The sequence below is a fragment of the Manis javanica genome, chromosome 11 (genome assembly GCF_040802235.1).
Source record: "Manis javanica isolate MJ-LG chromosome 11, MJ_LKY, whole genome shotgun sequence".
In the NCBI taxonomy this organism is placed as follows: Eukaryota; Metazoa; Chordata; class Mammalia; order Pholidota; family Manidae; genus Manis; species Manis javanica.
The window spans coordinates 90,523,924-90,547,294 of record NC_133166.1 but is presented as its reverse complement, the minus strand read 5'-3'; the positions used below and the strand labels follow the sequence as shown (position 1 = coordinate 90,547,294).

General features: G+C 38.5%; 1 protein-coding gene across 2 annotated transcripts in view; it reads right to left on the bottom strand.

Moving 5' to 3' along the window:
- RGSL1 (regulator of G protein signaling like 1) overlaps positions 1 to 23,371 on the bottom strand; it is a 56,267-nt gene that overhangs the window by 12,565 nt on the left and 20,331 nt on the right. For both annotated transcript variants that reach the window (XR_012122452.1, XM_073215748.1), the window contains 10 exons: positions 19,813 to 19,875; positions 19,182 to 19,404; positions 16,305 to 16,412; positions 11,102 to 11,207; positions 7,579 to 7,772; positions 6,101 to 6,218; positions 5,558 to 5,672; positions 3,334 to 3,477; positions 3,024 to 3,153; positions 805 to 979 (listed from right to left, as the gene is read on the bottom strand). Coding sequence is in view for 1 of the 2 variants with exons in the window: in XM_073215748.1 (XP_073071849.1) it covers positions 805 to 979; positions 3,024 to 3,153; positions 3,334 to 3,477; positions 5,558 to 5,672; positions 6,101 to 6,218; positions 7,579 to 7,772; positions 11,102 to 11,207; positions 16,305 to 16,412; positions 19,182 to 19,404; positions 19,813 to 19,875 (1,376 nt within the window). In the remaining variant the exon portion in view is untranslated. The remainder of the gene's footprint in view (positions 1 to 804; positions 980 to 3,023; positions 3,154 to 3,333; positions 3,478 to 5,557; positions 5,673 to 6,100; positions 6,219 to 7,578; positions 7,773 to 11,101; positions 11,208 to 16,304; positions 16,413 to 19,181; positions 19,405 to 19,812; positions 19,876 to 23,371) is intronic.

Sequence of the window (23,371 nt, the reverse complement as noted above, 5' to 3'; positions counted from 1 at the left end):
ATTTCCACATCTAGTTGAGGCAGATATTTACTAAGAGTTATTCAGGTTTATTTCCAAATATTTTTGCCTATTATACTTGTTACTATAATTTGTAATTCATGAAAACTGACAAACTATGAACATGAAAAGGTATTTGTTGTTTCTGTGAAAACAAATTTGAATGCTTTGGAACATTCTAATAAAGGCAAAATAGCTTTTCAAGATATTTCTGTTGATGTAGTTGTGGCAAGACAATTTAAAAAATTGAAAAAGCAAGTATAAAAACCCAGAAGGATTAAATCATTTTGCAGTAACCTTTCAATTTTCACTCTACTTTAAAGAGAAAAATTGGAATCAGCAGATCACATTTTGGTTATAGTTCATACAAGAAAAATATGTGGGCCTCCAATTAGTTGAATGGCTTTGTCTTTACATCAAAAGTTCGACAGGTGAGTGAATATACATTAATATTTCTTAAAAATATGTGTTTAATGTCATGCACATACACACACAATTTTTGTTATAGTTCCTTGCTGTAAAAAAGAACTATTGGTCCAGTGGTGCCACATAAAGGGACTTCTATTATCTTAATAAATAATAGGGGAAAATGCTTCACTTCCTGGATATAAATAAGTGCATTTCAATAATGGGCTTTTAGGACCCAAAGGAAAGAATGGTAGAAATTGATATAGTGACAGCATTTAGTGAGATTTTCAGATGGAGACTCTTGCTGAAACTACTGTGCCACTTACAGGCCACTCCTGTCTTTGCTGAGAGGTACTAAGCATGGAAAACCATGAGGGGAAGGAGAGATGGGAAACTTACTTCTGCATTTCAGAAAAGAAATATATATCATTGATCGCAAAGTTAACGGTGATAATCCTGTGGCCAAATATACGGCGCTTCACAAAGACTGTATCTCCATTCTCATGGTCCACACTCTGGTCGTGGGCAGGACAGGCAGTTGAGTGTCCTGGTACAGCTGGTGATGTGGAGAGATCTGAAAGGCAAAGAGGAAGGAAGTGAAATTTAGTTTGATTAAGTCATTCTTAAGCATGAAGTCTTTGAACTGGGTGTAACTAAAATGAAGAAATGAAATTCTAAACCCACCTTTGAGCTTATTGAAATAGAGACTCCCTACCATTGGCCTCAACATTTTACATAGACTTGAAGAACTGCTGAGAAAGCCAAATGCTCAGATGGTATGATAACATGCACACCCCTTGCCTTCAAAATCAACTGACTCGTACTGATTGATATTTTCCTGCTGATTGTCTAAGAAATATAATCACATTGTAGGTAGGCTGATTCGTAACATTGCTACAGAAACAGAATATGCAGACGTGACCTTTGTAATGAAGTGTGTGGTTCTGATGATTCTTATCCAAAGTTTATCAGGGATTTTTAAAGTAAATTTGGAAAGCAGCACAAAGAAAAAGCTAAAATGTGAAGAGTAAAGAGGTTTATTAAATAAACCGCAAGGAGGAAGTTGGAGTATAAAAGAGGCAGGAATGAGTAAAGGAAAACATAGAAAGTTTTAGAAGGTTTGAATTGTGTCTCAGAAAAACAAGACACTTACTTTAGGAAGTTTATTGACCTGGATATGTCCAAAGAAATCCCTTCATAGGGATTCAGGGCTGAGAAGAGAACAGTTTTGGGCTGGATCTGGCAAGTAGACCCTAGTTAATTGCCTGGTTGGGTTTAAGAAAATTTCCTAATCCAGCTTTAGAATTTACTTTTCTTCCAAAAATATTTTATTCTGGGTATCTGTTCAGGAATAATGGATGTGGGCATGGTGGTCCCTATGGTGTATGTAGGATTCCTTTTGGTGCAATGTTACATATAGGATGAGAGGGTAACTACAAGATTCAATAAATACCCGGCACCTGTTAAGTCCCAGACCCTGTGCTAGGTCCTAGGGTTTCAGCCCTGAAAGACATAGGTCCTACTAACTGACAATCTATCTTTCTTTCTCTCTTAGATTTGAGTTTGAATATTGATGTGATGGTCAGGGATTTTAGGAAAAGAGTGGCTAAATCCAACCAGGAAATCTGTGAGCAGTGGTATACTTGTAAACCAGCTCTGGTAGGGAAGAGGAGCACCTAATTTGTATCACTGCTGATTTTTATAGCAAATACTCCCACTATGGTTGATTTCAAGCTATCAATGTTTGTCAACTGGCTCCCCAAGTTCCTAAATATTTAACAACTGGCTCTCAACTGAGCTAAGATTGTCAGATTGGATTTTTTTTTAAAAGCAAGACCCAATTTTATGCTGGCTTCAAGAAAAGTACTTTCAATGTAGTGCATAAATAGGTTTAAGTAAAGGGATGAAAAAAGACATATATGCTAAAACTAATAAAAAGAAAGCTCGTGTGACTATTTTAATGTCAGATAAGTTAGATTTCAGAGAAAAGAGTATTACTAAAGATTTTCTTTCATAATGATAAATGGGTGAATTAATCAAAGAATATAACAATTATTATTGCCATGCTACAGATGAGGAGACTGAGGTACAAAGTCACCTTCACAGGTCTTTCAGTTAGAAAATGTCAGATTCAAATCCAGGTAGTCTAGCTCCAACATCTGCGGCTCTCATTTTCTTTCATGCCCTCAAAACTGCAGGTGCCATGAAGGCAGATTTTGTCTGCATATTCACTACTGAATCCCCAGTACCAGGCAAAGTATGCCGGCCACATGGCAGATTCTCAAACACTGTGTTGAATAATGGAATGAACAAATGAATGAAGCCATTGAACATATCTCTACATGGACAAATAATTTAAGGAAGTAGTGCTGTAAAATGTGAGATCTTTCAGGACTTTAGACTAGCCATTCTCCTCCTCCCTGAGCAGAAGCCACTGGGCTCACATCTGTTCTAGCCAGGCCGGGGCTTGACTGTGTCCTCAAGACCTGGGGTTCTTGCTGGACCCCAGGCTAACACCTGCATGACACAGAGCAATAAGCTCTGAGGCTTCTTACCTGGGGTAACCTCCATGGTTGAAATATCAACAGGGAAGTGCAGTAAATAGAGAAGTAACTTACTTTCCTTGTTATTATATACTTCCAGGTGAAGATATTCTTCAAATTCCAGGCGCTTACTGGGATTAGACATAAATCTACGGTACTTGCAAAAGCTCTTGATAACGCTGATCATTTTCAGCCAGACTCTCTTCTGGGGAAAGAAAGAGGGGTATGACATATTCATTAACATGACTGCTGTTCACTGAGAGACTACCATGTGCCAGAAAACTGACATTCATTACATTTAATTCTCACAAGACCTCCTTTGTAAGGAATAATTTTTAGCTGCAGTTTAAAGGAGAAGAAACTCAGGTCAGAGAACTTGTATAACCTTCCTCCGATTAAGCAGCCGGTGGTGGGTGGGAGATTCCGGTTCCAGCCAGGCGAGGATGGGGCCATTGCCAAAGCTCCTTCTACCACAGGTTTTCAACAGTGAAGGTTTGCGAGGCTGTGACTGGGAGAGGGAGTGTGAGGGCTAAAAACAGGAAGAAACAGAGGACAGACATAAGTGTGACTCACAGGAGGGAACAATGGTTCATATTTTGAAATGTTGAAGAAATACGGAAGTGAGTTCAACTATTTATAACCATTAGAAAAAGAAGAGTAGATTTACACGCACACCCTCACAAGCACGTACACACACATGCACACATACAAATGCATCTGATTAGTTTCTTCATCTGTTTTAGTAGATATCCAGTGACCATTCTCCAGTTCATTTACTCCTTGGGAAATTGGCATTTAGAACCAGAAAGAATCTTGTTGATCAGCTCACTCAGTTGTGTCATTCTACAGAGAAGGAACCTCAGTGTAAGCTTGTCTTTAGAAAGCCAGGGGTGAAGTACAAACCTCACTGGCTTTGGGATCATAAACTTTGAGTCTGGAGCCTAGCTTCTCCCTAATTGTGTAATCTGGATCAATTTACTTGTGTCTCATTGTCTCCATGTGTGAGATAGAAACAAGAGCCTTCAGGGCTGTGGTGGAGGGTTAGTGATCATATATGTAAATCCTAATGCAGTGCTTGCCACAAAGTAGGTGTAAGTATGTGTTGGTTTCTTTTTATCTTTTCTTATCTAAGACCAACTGGAAGACCTGAAATTAAAACAGAGTCCTGCTTCCAGGTGCACTAGTCTTTTTAATACCCTCAATGATCATCTGTGGTCCCATGACATGGAGGTGATTCATGTATGGAGGAAATAAGGAGAAAGGAAGCAGCAGCCCATTCTCATATCTGGATTATTGGATCAATGCACATAGGTGCTATTTTCAGAGACATCTTAGTATGATCTTTAGAGTCAGACAGAGCTGGGCTCAAATTTTTCTGATACTAACCAACTCTACAACGCATTGAGCAAGTGATTATTTAAGAGGACTATTTTTTTTTTTTTACTTAGACTGCATGAAGAGATTTTCCTTAATAACATTCCTGTCTCCTCTTCCTTTTTACTCTCCTCCCACTGGAGAAAGAATGAGTTAGATAGTTGAGTTTGGAAGAAGGAAATGGGTATGCTCTGCTCTCAGCTCTCTGCATTCTCTCTCTGGGAGCTGTTTTATCTGTAGGACACCTGTGCTCAGGCCTGCCTTTGTCATACAGCAAGGGGCTCACCCAGGTGAAGGGAAGCCTTGTAGAATCTAAGCATTAGTAAGATTAGTAAATTAGCATAAGCATAGTCGTCTTAGAAACCTAGAAACCATTTTCTGAGGGTGTGACTCAGGAAGAAAAAAATATTGGAACTAGGTAGGGCCTTGAAAAACAAGTTAGTCAATCGTGAGCACCGATAGCAGTGACCTTTAGTCAGCTAACCTCAATCAGTTAATCACACATACCAAGCTTATCTTGCTAAAACCACCCTAACATTCTGAGGGTGATCTTATCTCGCTAAACCCCCAGGATGTGGCGCCAGCCGAAAATTTATGTGTCTATGGAGAAACACTGTTATGTGCTTGTGGAAAAATACTGTCCTTTTGAAAATGCTATAAAAACCTCTGGTTTTGAGTGCTCGGGGTCCTTGTTGAGACCTGCTGCGTCGGGCTGACACTTGGACCCCAGCTAGCTGGTTCCTGAATAAATTCCTCTTGCTTGTTGCATCAAGAGACACCTTCCGTGAGTGATTTGGGGTGGCGTCCTCCTCTGGGAAAATCCAACAGCCTAAGCTGTTCCATTATGCCAGTGACTGGATGTGTAAGTAAATTTAATCTGGGTTCAGAAAGGATTATCAAACCCATTTGGTTGTGTGGCCAGTCCATGTCTTTCAAACTAGGTTTCAGCAGTAAAAAAAACTGACATTTTGATCTCCACTGGTCTGACCCCTGCGTCTATCACTCAGTTGGTTCTAATCACAGATAGTGAAGAGGGATTTCATTAAGTTTCCACTAACAATTTCTCTAAATCTCTGATTCTCCCTGTGTAAAATGGAATTTAAAAACCTATCCCAAAGAGTAGTTGTTCTGGTGATTAAATAAGCTAAGAGTGAAACTCTTTTGTATGATTAGCAACGCCTAGGCAGTGGTCTCCTTGTTCCCAGTGCCTTGTCTTCACTGTCTTCCTCACTGACCTGGGATTCTTGCAGGTAAATTGCTGTGGTCCTTGCCGGCTTCCTCCGAGAAATTTGTACTGCAGTGTCTCCCTCTGGAGGATGAGTTGGGAACAGCTCTTGATAATCTTTGAACCTGCCAGGAGACCAAGAATATCAAAAAAGACAAAAGTTGAGCTATAAAAGGTAACAGGCAAGGCAACCCTATCTCAGTTTTTGGAAGAAGTCAAAGTGGGAATTAGGGAATGAAGAGATACTAAAAAATGCTCTTGCCATGTCAATCCATTGCTGATGTCAGCTGTCCTTCCTGGTCAATACTGTATTGTACCTTGTCCATGCAAATGAGAACTGTGTGTGTGTGTGTGTGTGTGTGTGTGCGTGCCCATGCGTGTGCATGCACATATAGGTAGGTAGGTGGGTAAGAAGGTTCAAGATAAGTTTGGCTTTTCTTTTGTAGGGAGGATCTGGTAGTGACCTATGAGAACGGATTACAAGACTGAGTGACTTTCTGAAGCCAGTGAGCAGCTCCAGAAGGAATCATTGCCTTCGCTGAGGAATACTCACCATTTCTCTTCCAGAGATTTCATGACATAGTCCTGGAGAATTAACAATGTGGTTGTGCTGACATGATGCATGTGAGAGATCTCTTTGACAATAGGGGCGTCGCACTGTAGCAATTCTTCTAATAAATTCGGGAGAGAGAAAAGAAGCCATAATCTTCTTGTCTACTACATTTTAGGTAGCTTGTGTTTTTTTTTTTTTTTTTTGATCTTAGAGTCTTACAGTCCCTTATTCTTAATCTGGTTAGACTCTGGGTGCTCCACAATTTGTTTGAAAATTTCAGAAACATATTTGGAATGTTGTATGTAAGTGTATTTGTAGAGCAAATACTGTCCTGGCTTAGTTCCACTCAAATGTAAAAGATGAGTGCTCAAGGGGAAATAAACGTTTAAAGGACTCATTTCTGTAGCTAGTTTGAAGTTTTCAGTTTAGGAAAAGAGCAGAAGAGTAAAGAATTTAAGTTAAATTGATTGGGCAAATGGGGAACCCAAAACTACACCTAAGTGCCATAAGAACAATATGGTGCTCCAGGTGTTCAGGGACTATTGTGTTCATTAATTAGACTTGAAACTTACCAAGTGCAGGATCCTGCCTACTCTTCTTAGTCTCCTAGCTCATTCAAAATGATGTACAGAGCTTGATGCCCCATGACTCACCAAATCAATATTTCTTGTAAGTAAAGATTTGCCAATTTTATCTCTTTTCCTTACTTTCATAAAATTGATCACCTTCTCTTGGTTTACCAAAAGCAAAATAAACACACAAGAACCTCACATCTGTTCATCTGTGCCAGAACAAGAGGCTTTATCTTCATTGCTTCTCTATAGATTTGTTTACCTCTGGGTTGGGATCAAGATCCCTTTTGTTTTCCTCTAAAATCATAGGTCAGTACTTTACATGCAACTTCTGCTTCTGGTCAAGATGAATTTAGAGACCGGTTAGATTACCCTCCCATTTTAGGCAAGGGATCCAGACAAAATTTATGAAACTAAGATTTTCAAGGAGTCAGCTCTCCTTCCCCATGCAACCCATGGGCTGTGGACACTCCAACTTTACATACAGTTAACATTTGCTTTTGCATCTAACTTCAGCCTAGTTGATATGAGAGTCCAACTACTTGAGTTTGAATTCAAATTCCACCAGTTGGACAAGTTAGTTAACTTTAATGTGTTTCACTTTTCTTAAAATGGAGCTATTTATCCCAATTTTTTAGGGATTAAATAAAATCTTATTTCCAGTGTTGAATAAAATTAAATAAGAGGGTATATTTCACATATATGGGCAAGTGTCTTATGTGGAAGCATATTTGTAGAGCAAATACTGCTCTGCTTTCATTGTCCTTCTCTTTGTCTCACTACTGCCCCATGTGGCTGCTGCTCTGTTCTCTCTCAGGGAGCTCACAAGAGAAAAGCTTTTCCCCAAACTCTTCTCCTAAGATCCTAAAAGGAGGAAGAAGCATATAAGGGGAAGAGGATGCATACCAGGAGAGGCTTTGCCATGGAAGAAAGTCGTGACTATATCTTCAAAGAGAGACTTGTAAGTCTTCTTATTCTTTTTACCACTGATCTTTTGAATGGCTACCAGGAATTGCAATGGGCCGTCAGCCTTTCGTTCTTTGAGGAACTCCCTGAAGAACTCCAAGTGGTGTGCATTTCGGAGGACTTCTGCCAAGTTACTGAAAACAAGAAGACAGAAACTTGGGGAGAGAAAAGGATGGTGACCCTGGATTCAACTCCAACTAGGGAATGGGGAATGCATCTCCCAGGCTGTGGGGCCTGTAGCCATGTGTGAAGAGCAGGGTGAATGAATTGGTTACTCTGCCTATTTCCTTGGAGATAAACTTAAACTTTCATACATCCATCCTAAGGCTGGACCAATCATTTGACAACTCCAGTGGAAGAGGAGAAGTATTTTAAAGAGGATAATTTTTTTCAAGAAAACCTTGAAAATTCATTTTTTACATTATAGATTCAAAACAACCCCTACTGCCAATCGATTTAGTGAGGCACAACAATGAGCCATCAGTTATTGATCAATATTTCTACATTTCCTTTGCTAATTCCTTCTAAATTTAATTATAATATATTATCCCACCACCTTTAGTTTCCATTGTTTCTGATGTGAAGTAAATCTTAATTATGTTGTAATTCCCTTGAATATGATGTCATTTTCCTCTTGTAACCTTTAAGAGTTTTCTCTTTTCTTTCAACAATTTGACTAGGATATGTCTAGGGTGGATCTCTCTGAGTTTTCCTACTTGGAGTTCATTAAGCTTCTTGTATGTCTTGATTAAGAGTTTAATTAAACTTGGGAAGTATTCAACCATTATTATTACAAATTTTCTTTCTGCCCCTTAATCTCTCTTTCTTCTCCATCTGGGACTACCATTATTTGTATATTGGTGTGCCTGATGATGTCTCACAGATCTATGAGGTTCTGTTTATGTTTCTTTATTCTTTTCTCTTCCCTCAGACTGAATAATGTATACTGAGCTATTTTCAAGTTCACTAATTCTTCTGCCAACTCAAATCTGTTACTGATTCTCTCTAGTGAATTTTCCATTTCAGTTATTGCATTTCTCAACTCAGATTTTTAATTCTGTTTTACAGTTTCTATCTTATTATTGATATTTTCTACTTGATGAACCATTGTCATCACTTTCCTTTAATTCTTTAAACATGGTTTCCTTTAGTTCATTTAACATATTGCTTGGAAGTCTTTGGTGACTCCAACATCTGAATCACCTCAGAGAGTTTCTATTAACTGCTTTTTTCCCCCTCAAGCCATACTTTCCTATGGGATATATTTTTGGGGGGTGGCAAGGAATTATGTCTCCTTTTTTGTTTAAAACTGACATTTTGAATAATATAATTCACAGAGTTCTGAAATTTTGACAGGTTTACCCAGTTTTGTCATTTTTTAAATGGGGAGACAATTTGTGAGTCTTATTCCACCATTCCAGAAATCTGAATCTTCCTCATCAGTGGTTTTAAATCTCCTTCTTCCCTTCTACTTCTACTCCCACTGTTTACTTCAGGTTTTAATATCACTTGCCCAAACAACTGCAATAATCTTCTAACTATTATTTCTGCCTTCAGTTTTGGAGTCTCTGACTCTTTATATTATCATTGCTATTTCTGCTAGAGTAATATTTTAAAAATCCATATAAATAGGTATTTCTGTTAGCCCTGCTCTGATAACTTCAATGCATCCTCATTGCCATTTAATCATACAAATTCATTAATAATTCACTTAAGACCATCGTTCAGTTATTTGGTCTCAATCTGGCTTTCTAACCTTCATTTTATGTCCCTTTACCCCATGCATTCTATGCTTTAAAACCACTGGACTGTTTTCAAGTCTTTTAATACTACTTTCATATTCATGAGTTTATATCTTTTTGTTATTTTTTCAGCTTGGAAGGTTTATTTGTACCTCCAAAATACTCTCATTTCTTTGCAGCTGAATTCCTACATGTAGTTCAGGGCCTCTGCCGATACTCTAACTTTCCTAATCTTCACTCAAAAGTTCCTTCTCCTTCCACTATATGCTCATAGTAAGTAGCCAATAATTTATCATAACATTTTAAGGTCAGTCTTGTATTTTATTTATTTATATGTTAAGTTAAGGGCAAGTATTATGTCTTATTTTTTTTAATAAGTAGTACCCATAGAGTGTCTGGGACACAGTATATAATCAATAACCATTTATTAAATTGAATGGGAGCTAGGGACAAGGTTTGAGAGAATTGAACTGTAGTATCCCTGAGACATTCTGTTGTGGTCTTAACTGAAGAAGAAGTGAAGCTGGACGATATGACCCTACAAATTCCTTCTCAAATTTAATGACCTTGTGAATGTATGATTTAGATAAGAATTCTGTGCTACTCATACTCAACTAAATTGGAAAATAGGTATTTCTGTGGATATAGTTGAGAGTGGTGAAAAATACAAAAGGAATAAATGATTGAACCTCAGGGAATAATTTCAGTTTCTTGAAGGGGAGGAAGATCTATCTAGAATATGTAGAAGAGATAGAGGGCTTATCACTCCAAATAAATGTTATCAGTAACTGAAAACACACTTCTGGGAGCTTTCTCGATGAAATATATCCTTCCAGTGACTGACTGCCAAATTTCCATGTCCTGCAATATCTCTATCCTCTGTAAGGATCTTCAATATAGCTATCATTAACAGTTAATTATTAAATAAAATGAATGAATGACTAAATTAATGACATGGGCTACAAGAAAATTATAGCCTAGTCAGAAGGAGAAAAGCATACCTAAAAAATAGAAAGCAGTGAAAAAATAGTACATGGTAAGCGAGCTTAGTATTGTATTTTCGGGGTTTAGTGTTTCTGAGGAGAAGGTAATCACAGCAGACATATATTTGGTAACTTTTTATGTAGAGGCGGCACTTGTGCTAAGGTAACTGGAAAGAAAGGTGAATGGGCATTCCTGAAAGAAAGGGCCACAGAGTCTGAATCACAGTGGGTGACCTTATCAAGGCTGACTATAGGACTGATTATAAGGGGGAGAGACATGAAGGAAGGAAACAGAAGGCTACTACAGAGTACACAGTCTAGAAAAACACAGAAAGGCAAGGATACATGTACAAAGATGTTTATTGTGGTATTATTTAAAGCAATGAAAAATTAAAGATAATGTAAATATCCATTAAAAAGTTCATTAAGAATGTCTATAAAGAAATCATGCTACATCCATTCTACGGAAGGAAGTAGGCCTATATATACTGACATGGAAGGATATCCATAACAGTTTGTTAAGTTAAAAAAGTTATTGTAAAATATACATTGCATATTGCCAATTCTAGAAAATAAGTAGTGAGTGAAAATGCAAAGTGTGCCTGGGCATATATGTATGACATGTGGAAAAATGTCTGGAAACCTGCACACAGAAAGATTAAGTTCAGCATTAGACATGTTGAGATTAAAGAGGGTTTGTATCTGGAGATACTGCTGTAGCCAGATCTTATGTCTTACCTGGGTCTCATTAAAGGCTTCCTTGTAGCAATCCTTTTGGGGAAGGACATTTTCCTATGTGTGGGTGAAGTCATCCTTTGTTGTTGCTTAATTCCCACTGTAAAATCTAATGAAAAATCACAAAGTTGAGGAACACCATATTATAGAGAACATTTCCGAAAATAAGAAGGGACAAAGTAGTAAAGACATTTATCAGACATTGAGTACATGTAGAAAAAAATCACAGTCCCCACAACTGCTGCCATCTCAGGCTATTACTGCTAAAAAGAGACTCAGGGATCGTTTCCACCTCTGACACTAATACCAGTTCAGGCTGTGTTATCTAAGTCTGTTGGCTATTAGGCCTAGAGCCCACCTTCCTCAGAAGACTGCTGAGACCAAGCCCATCATACTTCATCTCATTTCAAATTATCATACCTCCCCCAACCAGCCATTTTTACTATACTATACTCCACATGACATTCAGTCTGTCTTGATTCCTCTATTATCCCATTCTAAACCTAGAGGCCATCAGTATCCTGATACCAAACCAGACAAAGGTATTGCAAGAAAAGGTATTGCAACATTCCCTATGGATATAGATGCAAAAAATCCTAAACGAAATACTAGCAAGCCAAACCCAGCAGAATATTAAGAAGGCTATACACTATAACCAAGTGGGATTTATCCCAGGAATGTGAGGGTGGTTCAACATATGAAAATCAATGTAATACAACACATTAGAATGAAGGAAAAATTATTATCTCAGTTGATGTAGAAAAAGCACTGGACAAAATCTAAAATTCTTTCATGATAAAAACATCCAACAAACTAAAAATAGAAAATTTTCTTAACATGATAAAGGACAAATCTACAGTTAACATTAACCTCAATACTGAAAGGCTGAAAGCTTTCTCCCTAAGATCAGGAACAATCAAAGATGCCTTCTTCTACCACTTCTATTCAACATTGTACTGAGCGCTTCAGCCAGAGGACTTAGGCAAGAAAAAGAAATAAATGGCATGCAAATTGGAAAGGAAGGAGCAAAGCTGTATCTATTAACAGATAATATAATCATATATAAAAACTCCTAAATAATCCACACACACAAATAACTCTATTATGGCAATAAATGAATCCAGGAGTTTCGGGATACAAGTTCAACATTCAATAATTAGTTGTATTTTCTATACCCTAGCAATGAATAATCTGAAATGAAATGAAAACAATTCTATTTATAATAGCATCAAAAAGAATAAAATATTAGACATAAATTTAGCCAAGGAGATGTAAGACTTGTAAACTGAAAACTGTAAGAGATTGCTGAAAGAAATGAAAGAGGACCCAAATAAATGAAACTATGTCTCATGTTCATGGATTAGAAGACAGTATGGCTCTGCTACCTAGAGTGATCTACAGATTCAGTGCAATCCCTAGCAAAGTCCCAATGAATTTTTGAAGAAATGGCAAAGCTGGTTCCAAAACTCATATAGAATTGCAGGTTCCCAGGAGATCCTAAAATAGCCAAAACTATCTTGAAAAAATAAACAAAACTAGGGAACTAAGACTTGCTGATTTCAAAACTCACTACAAAGTGATAGTAACCAAAATAGTGTGGTACTGGCATAAAGATAGACATATAGATCAATGGAACAGAATTTTGAGTATAAAAATAAACCCATACATCTATGATCAATTTATCTTTGATAAATGTGCCAACATCATTCTTTAGGGAAAGAAGAGTCTTTTCAACAAATAGTGTTGGAACAACCGTTGGACAGTTTCCTCATATTGTACACAAAATAAAACAAAAATAAAATGAGTAAAAAGAGAAACAAAACAATTTAAAAATGGACAAAGGATTTGAATAGATATTTCTCCAAAGAAGACTGTCCAAAAAGCACATGAAAGATACTGAACATTAGTTATTAGGGAAATGCAAATCAAAACCAGAGCAAGATACTACTTTGTACCCTTTAGGGTGGCTATAGTTCTAAATAAGGAAAAAAAAGTGTTGGTGAGGACACAGAGAAACTGGAACCCTATTCCATTACTGATGTGAATGTAAAATGGTGCAGCTACTCTGAGAAATGGTGGTGTGGTTCCCCCAAAAAATTAAACATAGAATTAACACATGATCCTGCAGTTCCACTCCTGGAGTTATAACAAAGAAAACTGAAAACAGGTATTCAAACAAAGACTTGTACATGAATGGTCATAGTAGCTCTGTTCATAATTGCCAAAAAGTACAAACAATCCAAATGTTCATCAACTGATGAATGCACAAACAAAATGTGGTATATCCATACAACAGAATAGTATTCAGCCATAAAAAGCAATGAAAAACTAATATATGCTGAAATATGGATGAACCTTGAAAACATTATGCTAAATGAAGAAGTCAGAAGTGAATAGTCACATACTGTATGATTCCATTTATATAACATAGTCAGAATAGGTAAAGCCATGATGACAATAGAGGTTTCTGGGGGCTTATGGGAGGGGAGAGTGGGGAATCACTGTTTAATGGTTACAGGGTTTCCCTTCAGGGCTAATGAAATGTTTAGAAACTAGATAAAGGTGCTGGGTATACAACATTATGAATGTAGTGCCAATGAATTTTACATTTTAAAATGGTTGTTACCTTATGGGAATTTTACCTCAATAAAAAGAGTACCAAAATGCTAAGGTATCAGCCTCTCCCCAAAGTTAACTATAGATTTTTTCCAATCCTAATGAAAAAACTCAGAGAGGTTTTTTTTTTGGTGGAAACCTACAAGGTGATTCTAATATTTATACAGAAACACAAGAGTTTAAGAAAAGCCATATCAATCTTCAGGGAGCAAAACAAAGTTGAGGATTTAATTCTATCAATTATCAACACTTGTTACAAATTTGCCATAAATAAGATAGTGTTGTATCTGTGCAAGAATAGGCAAATAGACAAAAGTAACCAAGGAATACAGAAACAAGCTCATGCAGATATGGACAGTTGATTTATGAAAGAAGTGGTACTATAAATCAGTGGCAAAAAGGACTATCTTTTCAATAAATGGTGTAAGTCAACTGGGCATCTATCCCTAAAATAAATGAAGCTTGATACATCACACATCAAATATAGCAAATCAGTACCAGATGGATGGCCAATCTAAATATAAAAGGCAAAACAAAGAAGCTTACAGACAAGAAGCATGAGAATATCTTTATAACCTTGGATTAAAGCAATAAAGGACAACAATTTTATTTGGATTATAATTAAGAACTGTTCATTGGAGACATCATTGAGAAAATATGACCCTTAAATCTATGTGACTGATAGGTGACTCATGTAGAATATATAAAGAACTCATACAAATCAATAAGAAAAAAGAAAAGCAAATAGAAAAATGGCATGAGAACAGAATAGAAATGTTACACACACACACACCCCATATCCAGTTGAATATTAAACACATGAAAAGGCACTCAACATTGTTAGTAAATAGGGAAAAACATTAAAATAACAGATGAGGTATCACTATACACCCACAAGAAAAGCTAAGAATAAAAACCTGGCATATCAAATATTGGTGGGATTGTGGAGCAACTGGAATTCTCATATCCTGTTGATGGGAGCATAAATATGTACAAACACTATGCAAAACTATTGGGAATCATTTGTCAAAGTTGGATATATGCATATCCAGCAAGTCAGAAATTCTAGGTATCTATTCAACAGAAATGTGTTCATATCTGCATCAAATAACATGTACAAAGATGTTCATAGGAGCATTATAATAATCATCAAAAACTGGAAACAACTGAAATATCCATCAACTTTGAAAGGACCAAAAAAAAATGGTATATATTGGAATACATTATAGCATGTATTCTCAGTGAGGATGATATTGTCCCCAACAGGGTGGAAATTGGTTCAGGATGAGAAAAACATTCCTCTTTTGTGTTTCACAGACCTACAGTGTATCTATGGTATTAAAATTTCATATGTAAAGAGGCTCCTTAGGGAGGTCAATAATGAGAAAAATCGAGGTGGTGGTTCTGTAACTACTCTTCTGAAAATAAGCCAACAATCACTGAATCCAGCAACACAGCTAAACTCAAACATTACACTGAGTTAAAGCAGAAACTAGAGCACCTACTGTATGATTCAATTCATATCGATTCTGAAAAGTGTGTAAAATATCAATTTTGAAACTAGGTGACCTTTGTCCAAAAGTAAGTTGATGGTCAAACATGCTCTTCTTTTCCTGCTGCTCACAATTATTAGTAATTATTAGAAAAAGAGGCACTAGGTGATTTGAAGTAGAATCTTTTGACTGTTGCATTGTGAAACAAAATCATGAGGCCCTGGCTCTTCATTTCCTCCATCAGAGAGAAGAGAGAGCTGAGGTATTGGGGTGGGGGGCACTAACTGATTAAGGTCACAAGGTCATGTTAAGAGTATATTAAGTTGCACACAGAACAAAAGTTACATAATTAAATTAAGGAGTGGAGCCTGGAGAAACACCCTCACAGTAGACATAGACGTTTCCCCTGTGGCTATACTCAGTTGACCATGCCTATAAATATACCCTAAACTTCCTCTATGGAGAATGCTGTAGTAGATGCCATAGTGTGCAACCCAGATCCCTCCTTCTCCCCCATCTGGGTGGAAGCACTCATTCTCCTAATCTGCTGTGAATTCTGCCGACTGATGGTGTACAACTGAGGCCCTCTCAGAACTGCCTTTAGCTGAAAGAGAAGCTGCTTCACCCAAGCTGATGTCCCTTTTGTAGAGGCAATGAGATGCAGCTAACAGGTACTGGCAGAAGCTAGGAGACCATGTATGGGATTAATGCTGAAGGTGCTGGATCAAAGGGGATAAAATACCAAGTCATTTAGGGGAGAGGTGGTCACAACGGAGCACTCTCCTAGGATGTAGGACTTAAGAGCCTGGCAGGGGTCCTGGGAGAGGGGCAACACTGCTAGGCTGGCTCTTATAAGTTTGGGAAAAGCAGTGGCCTCCATTTAGAAAGTCTAGTGGCCAAAACAAATGGCTGAGGAAGATACCAAAAGGCTCATAGAACTGAGCGTGCTGCAGAGGATAAATTACAGAAGGCCAAAACTCCCACCAGCCAACAATACCCCACAGGGGTGGCCCAGAGAGCAATCCTTTTGCTAACGGGAAAAAACCCAAAACCTGGTGAGACCAGTACTAGCATCACTGAGAAGTTTAGACACTTACCCATTTTAGGTGCTTTTTCACAATGTGTTTTGTAGTCATCACTCATCTTCTCTATGGCCACCTTTGGGTACTTATAACAGAGTTCCTCAAAGGACATTTTCTCTACGTCTATCAAGCAAGAAAAACAGGGGTAGAGTCTAGTTGCCCACTCTGGGTTCATGTCCTTTTGTTGAAGGTATTGCCTTTAAAATGTTATTTAGTTAGGACAGTTGTGTTTTAATGGAATGTTTACACAAGGGCTACAGGTTCCCTGGGCCAAATTAGCCCAAGGAAATACTACCTCCCCTCTCCTCTGGAGCAGGCAGATTCCTCGCTTCTTGGATAGCTGACCCATGGCGATTTTCTGCCTGAGGGATACTAGGGTTGCTGAGATAGGATTTGAAAGAGGAATTAATTATTGCCACATATACAAGAAGTAATTTATCCAAATGAATGTTGACCCCTTTAAAGAGGCTATGCAGGAAGGAGTTGTAAATGCATTTCTAATATTCTGCTATTGCTTCAAATAATTTGATGCACTAAGGGATAGTATATAGCAAATACCATACTAGGAGTTTTCTATTTCTTGGCTCTGTCTTTGGGAATTACTTTTAGAATTGACAGTTCCTATATCTAGATATCATCAATAATTGCAAATTATTGTCCTTTGAGAATGAATTATTTTTTCTAGAAATAGCCATCCATCACTTCTAGTCATGCATGGTGACTTGAGAGGGAATAGTTTTTTGTATCCTAAGTGGAGAGGGACAGTAAAACTGATGCAACAAGGGAGGTTTTAACTATGTACTGAGCAGTAGAAGCAGATGAGCAGTATCTCGCCTCCTTCTGAGATGAAGACATTCATTTTTGTCGAGAGCTCTGGGTTTAGAGTAGGTCTAAAAGCACAGTTCTCCATGGAATTTTCCAGAGCAGTCCAGTACTTTCTGAGGTTATACTAGTGGAGTCTAGAAGGAACACTGGGGTGTGGACACGTGCATGTCAGCTGTCCCTATGTCAGCATTGTCACTGTCATCATTATTCTCTCTCAGCCAGGGGTATCCCACTATAAGTGGGAAGAGCGGTGGATTATTTAGCAATGGATCCAGTATACTAGTCCCAGATCCTAGTCTCTGCCATGCTGAGCAACCTTGGCCAAGTCTTTTCATCTTTCTCAGACTCATCTCTCAACAGGAAAGCTGAGCGCCTTCTAGCTCTGGTGCACCGTGAGTCTATGGTGCAGCCTGAGTGGAGGCATCAGCCTATCTGGGAGTCAGACCCTTGGTTGGGCAAAGTACAGGAGGCCCTTTATCAGGTCAGATTGGCATTCCAAACAGCAGTGCCAGAGGGAGTAATGATGTGTGCTGGGGGAAGGCAGAGGGTATCTCCATAGAGGTGGTTCCCAGTCTTCCTGGCCATCCCTGGCACTCCATGGCCATCAAAGGAATGCCTGTTGTCCAGTATGTGTGTGGTGAAATTTACCAGCAATCATTTCTTCCACTTTTCTCTTGATTTCTGGAATGCTCAGGATTTAGAGAGAAGGCAAAACCCTGAGATAAAACAGAGGGCCTGTTCATGGTGAATTTAAATAACTCATGTCCCAGCACAGCTCTGAGAGGTAAGCATTCAAGCCATCTTGTTTTGTATAGGGAGTGTACATCAAAATTTTAAGAAATTGAGTGTTACATTTTTAGGGTACTCTAACAATATTTAGTGTGCTTGTTGAGCACCTGCTGCTATGTAAATGCAATGCCTCCAATCCTCTCAACAATCCTGCCAGGTAGAGGCTAGCAACCCCACTTAAAGATGAGGAAATGAGGCTCAGAGAGGTGAAGTAACTTGCCCACACTCACAGAGAGAAGGGGTGGTGGGAATGAGTGTGCAAAGCTCTGGCTTATTCCTTTTCCATCCGTGTTTTTTTGAAAGTGTCATGACTCAATAGTGTGTTGAAAAATAAATGGAGTCATTGCCAGCTTTTACAAAATGTTCTCTTACAAATACTCTTTTCATGCCTATTCTTTTACAGAATATTAAAGTACATCATCTTACATAATCAGTGCAAGTATTGCTTTGTGACAGTTTTTTCCCATAGATTTGCACACACATATATACAAGTATATGTTCCCTGAAGTCAGATGTATTTATTGTGGATCAAAGTTTGAGAAATACTCTAGTACTCTGACAGCCTCAGCATAATTAAAGCCATTTGTTCAATTTGAATAATAATGGCTAAAATTTATTGCAGTTTTACTATCCTCCAAAGTTGCGTTGATAGCTCTCATGGGTGATCTCTGGTCATCTTCCCAACAAGTATATTATTATTCCCATTTTACAGATGAGAACACTGGGGCTTAGACAAAGGTTAAACACACTGACTGAGTTTACACAGTCACTAGTAGAGCTAGAATATAACCCCAGACTCTGGGACAGTGGGGCCTTGTGCTCTCCATAACTTCTCTCCACTGCCTGGGTGGGTTGGTATGTCACATTAGGAGAAAGGAGAAGATTCTGGGAGAATCTTTGGACCAGATTCTGGGAAGGTGTGGTGAGGCGGAACATGCCTATTGGATGCACGAAAGTCTAAGTGTGGTGTGGCTTTGGTGGGCATGAGTCTGGCCAAACTTGAGTGCTCCGGCTCCCTCCAGTGCCTGTAGGGGCCTCTGCCATCAGTCTGGTTCAGATCCTGGCACTGCCACTTACCATGTGACCTTGGGAAGGTCACTCATGCTCTCTGTACCTTAGTTACCCAGGACTTACTCACATGTTACTTGAAGATCAAACGAGGTCACCTTTGCACTGCACAGTGCTGACATATAGTAAATAATCACTGAGTGTTAAATATGCATATTTCCCAGTTGTCTGTATGTAAGGGTCAAATAAAAACTATGGGGATGCCCTTACCTGTCAGCAGCTCTGGAGACTTTAGTTCTACCCGGAGAGACCCGCCTTGTCTCAGGTCCTCAGTGGCTATCTTTTGCCACTGCATAGAATCCATTTCCTCCATGTTAGCCAAACCCTGGCTTAACACCAGGGACTCCTCAAACCTCTTATAAAGAAGAATGGTCTCTTCTCTGCTTATAGGTTCTCTTTTATGCCACTTGGTGCTGATGAACCCGGTCTGAGTCTGAGAGAAGGGAATGGGGACAGACAGCATTTGCTACAGGAAGGAGGCCAGAAGCCAGACTTTTGTCCTGTCCAGTCCTGTACCTCCCTGTCACACAGACTTATGTTGAATGTTTTCAATGTGTTAAGAACCATGTTCCTTTAGATACCAACCCTCCCTTTTCTAATCAAAACCATTTTCCATAAGAGAGATATGCTATATGAATGTGACTTCTTCAAAGTCAGCTTATGTGCTCGAGATTTTCCTTGAGGTTTATCTTTACAACAGCAGAGACCATGTCAACCCCCAGTTCCCTCTAGGAAAAATGAAAATTTCATTTACTTTAACAACTAAGACTTCTAAAAGAGCTGTTATTCTCCTTTCTTCTCTCAACCTAATGATTCCTCCCCAACTCAAAGTCCCTCCTACCGTAAAAATGAGAAACCAGTAGTCCTCTTCTTCCAGAAATCCATCATACCAGGTGCTGAGCATCTGAAATCCAAACATGACACATAAGTGTTAGGAGGTAGTGCTCAGTTTGCTGCATCTCTCCTGCTAGTGTTCATGTGGGAGAAGAGGAGATTCTGCAGATTCTGGATTCTCTAATTTGGAGATAAAATGGAACAGCAAACATCAGCCATGACCACCCAGGAGGCATTCCTTTGCCTCTGTGCATTTGTCATCATGTAGCCCTCACGCAGCCTCTCTCTGAACTTCAGAGAATAGTGGTCGATATTTACTTAGGAATATGCGTAATCTACTGAAGAACAATTACTTGACATCTACATGTTCTTTTGCTCCTTTCCAAAGTATTATTTCATTTGACTCTCAAAATGGTTCTGAAAACCGAGCAACTTCCTTTGACGTGTCTACTCTTACTATCTCCCACTTCAGGAACTGCTCCACTTGTGAAGAATATTTTATTACATTAAAACAAAGAAAAATTTTCTGAGTGCCTCCCACATGCCAGGCACCGTGCAAATGGCTGGGAATATACAGATCAATAAGCAACAGGCCTTGTTCTCAAGGAACTCAACTTCTAGCATGACGGACAACAGTAGGACACATGCTTTGGGAGAGGTATGAACAAGGTTCTCTGGGAGCAGAGAGGAGGGAATGATTATTCCGTTTTGATATCCAAAAATATAAAATGTCAAGAAATGACAAGTCAATATTCCTAAAATACAGCTATTTCAGGATATCCAGGAAGAATTCATAAAGGCAAGGAGATTTAACATAGAATTTATTTACCCCTTGCAGAATAGAAAGTGGCTTACCATATGCTAGCTGGGTAAAGGGGATTCCAGAAAGGAGCTTAAGCAAAGGCACTACGATGGGAAAGGACGTGTTTGAGGAGGATGGGTACTCTAGCATAGCTGAGCTGCAGCTCTCCTGCAAAGAGCGCAGGGGCAGGGCAGTGGCATGGGGTAAAGGGGTGAAGGAGTGAAGGTTGGCTGGGACGGTACATGAGGGACTTGAACACCTTGCTAAGTAGTCTGGGTATTGTTGCTAAGTAGTCTGGGTATTATTTTGCAGGCAATGAGTTGGCAATAATAACCTTTAAGGAATGTAAGATTGTCTCCACAAAACCACCTCATTCATGATGCCAAAAGGTAAAATTAAGAGTATGAGTTTTCATACTTAATCAGATCTCCTGGGCTCCTGGGGAGCCAGAGTGACATGTATTCCCAAGAAAATTCAGCTTAATGATTGAGCACTAGCAAAATACAATGTGATATAATGTTACTGACTAATGGATAGGCTCTAAATATATATATTAAATATGAATAATACACATGTGTGAAATGAGTACCCTATTAGTGTCCTTCCCAGTTTTAAAGATTAATGACTATCTAATACCTGATAAATGAATGATCAAATTGCTTTCATAAGAAGCAATGACCAATAGAGCATTTTCTATTAGACGAAATAATCAGATATGCAACAAAATAACAGTAATAATGCTATAATAAAATATTTAAAAACTCTATGATTTCTTTTAAAAATGTTTAAAAATATTTGTTTTTTATATATATATCTTTTTTTCTATAGTTGTTTCGTTAGGATTTATTAGGCTTTCCTTCCGAATTGAATTTGTCCATCACTCAGTAAACCTAGCCTATCACCAGAACAGTGTGAAAAGGCCAGATAGAAAATAGTTCAGGCTGTGGGGGCCACATGTGGTCTTTGTTGCAACTACTCACATGTGCCGTTGTAGCACATAACAACATATAAACAAATGGGAATAGCTGTGTTCCAATGAAACCTTATTCATGGCCACTGAAACCTGAATTTCCTGCAATAACCATGTGTCATGATATGTTCTTCTTTTGATATTTTTTCAAACATTTAAAAAATGTAAAACAATTCCTAGCTCACTGGCCATGCGAGTACAAGTGTAAGTCAGATCTGGCTCCCAGGCTGTGGTTTGCTGACCCCGTAATAGACTGAGCAGGACATGGCTCTGCGCTCACAGTAGGGACACTGTAGGCCTTGGTCTATCACCTGTACAATGAGAGGGGACGCTGAGGGAACCTATTCTAAGGTTCTATGGGTCTGATAAGGAGTCAGAAGAGAATGAACATTTGCATACCTATTACTTGCCAGATAACATACACACTGTCTTTTTTTGAGGGAGCCATTTGATCACCATTGTACCAGAGAGGAAATAAGGATCAGAGGGATCCAGCAACCTTCTCCCTAAGATCAAATGATTTGGAAGTGGAGAAGCTGGAACTGAAATTTCACTCCTGTCTGCTCTCTTCCCTAAAACTCAATGTCCTTTGTATCTTTAGTATTACTTTATCTCTTAATTTTTTTATTGTGGTAAAATATGTATAACATGAATCTGTCATTTTAACCATTTGTAAGTGTACAGTTCAGTGGCAGTGATTACATGCATAATGGTACACAACTGTCACCACTGTTTCTAAAACTTTTTTGTCACCCAAGTGGAAACTGTACTCATTAAGCAATGACTCCCCATTTTCCTCCCTCCAACTTCTGGTAACCTTGAATCTCTGTTAGATTTTCTCTTTATCTAATCAAGGAACTTCAGGCTAAGTTTCTCATCATCCCAGTTGGTCTCTTGCCAGTGTCTATGGAACCCCTTACTCCTACCATCTCCAGCACCTTCTCTCAGTCTCCCCTCTTTGGTTAGAACCAAGAGTAGATTTTTAGGCTGATACTCTGTCTTCCATACTCACACCATCTTCTCTTTACTTATTTGCCTTTTACAGTAGAGTATCCTCAATCAATCTATAAGCCTATCAAACTCACAAATAAAAATATTGTCATTCTATATAAGGACCAAGAGACCTAGGGAAATTCAAGAATTTAGACTGAGTTTGTCCAAGACCACATAGCCAAAGGGTGACAGTGCCAAGGCTTGAACGTGAACGTTTCTCTCTCCTCCATGAAGACGTGTTTCCACATCAGTGAGTCAGAAGTCAGGAAACAGACATAGCAGTGGGCGTGCTATCAGCACTTAACAAAGATTAGATAATCAGAGGATAGTTGAAGAGATGGAAGAAAATCAGAGTCCTCACAGAGGTACTTATCTCAGAGTAGAAAATACAGTCCTGAGCAAGGTCAAAAGAGGGGTCATTGCTATCTGGGATTGACTGGTTCAGCAAAAGTCTATTGAGCGTGAATGTCTATCAGTGCTATTGAGTGCCGAACACTACACTTCCAGATCCTGTTCTAGATGCTGGAGAGACAGGAGCAATGAAACAGACAGGGAGAAAGAAAATAAGCAAGATAATATGTACATATGTATGCATATAACATATGTATAACAAAAAATACATATCTATTCAAAATACAAGTCTATTATATATGTATATGACAGTCATATACTGTCTACACATATGCATACATGTACACTGTAAGGATTGCACATGTACTTTATACACACACAGTATAAGTACACATGTATATGTGGAAGAATGGATGGATCTACATGGTGATAAGTATTAAAGAAAAAGTT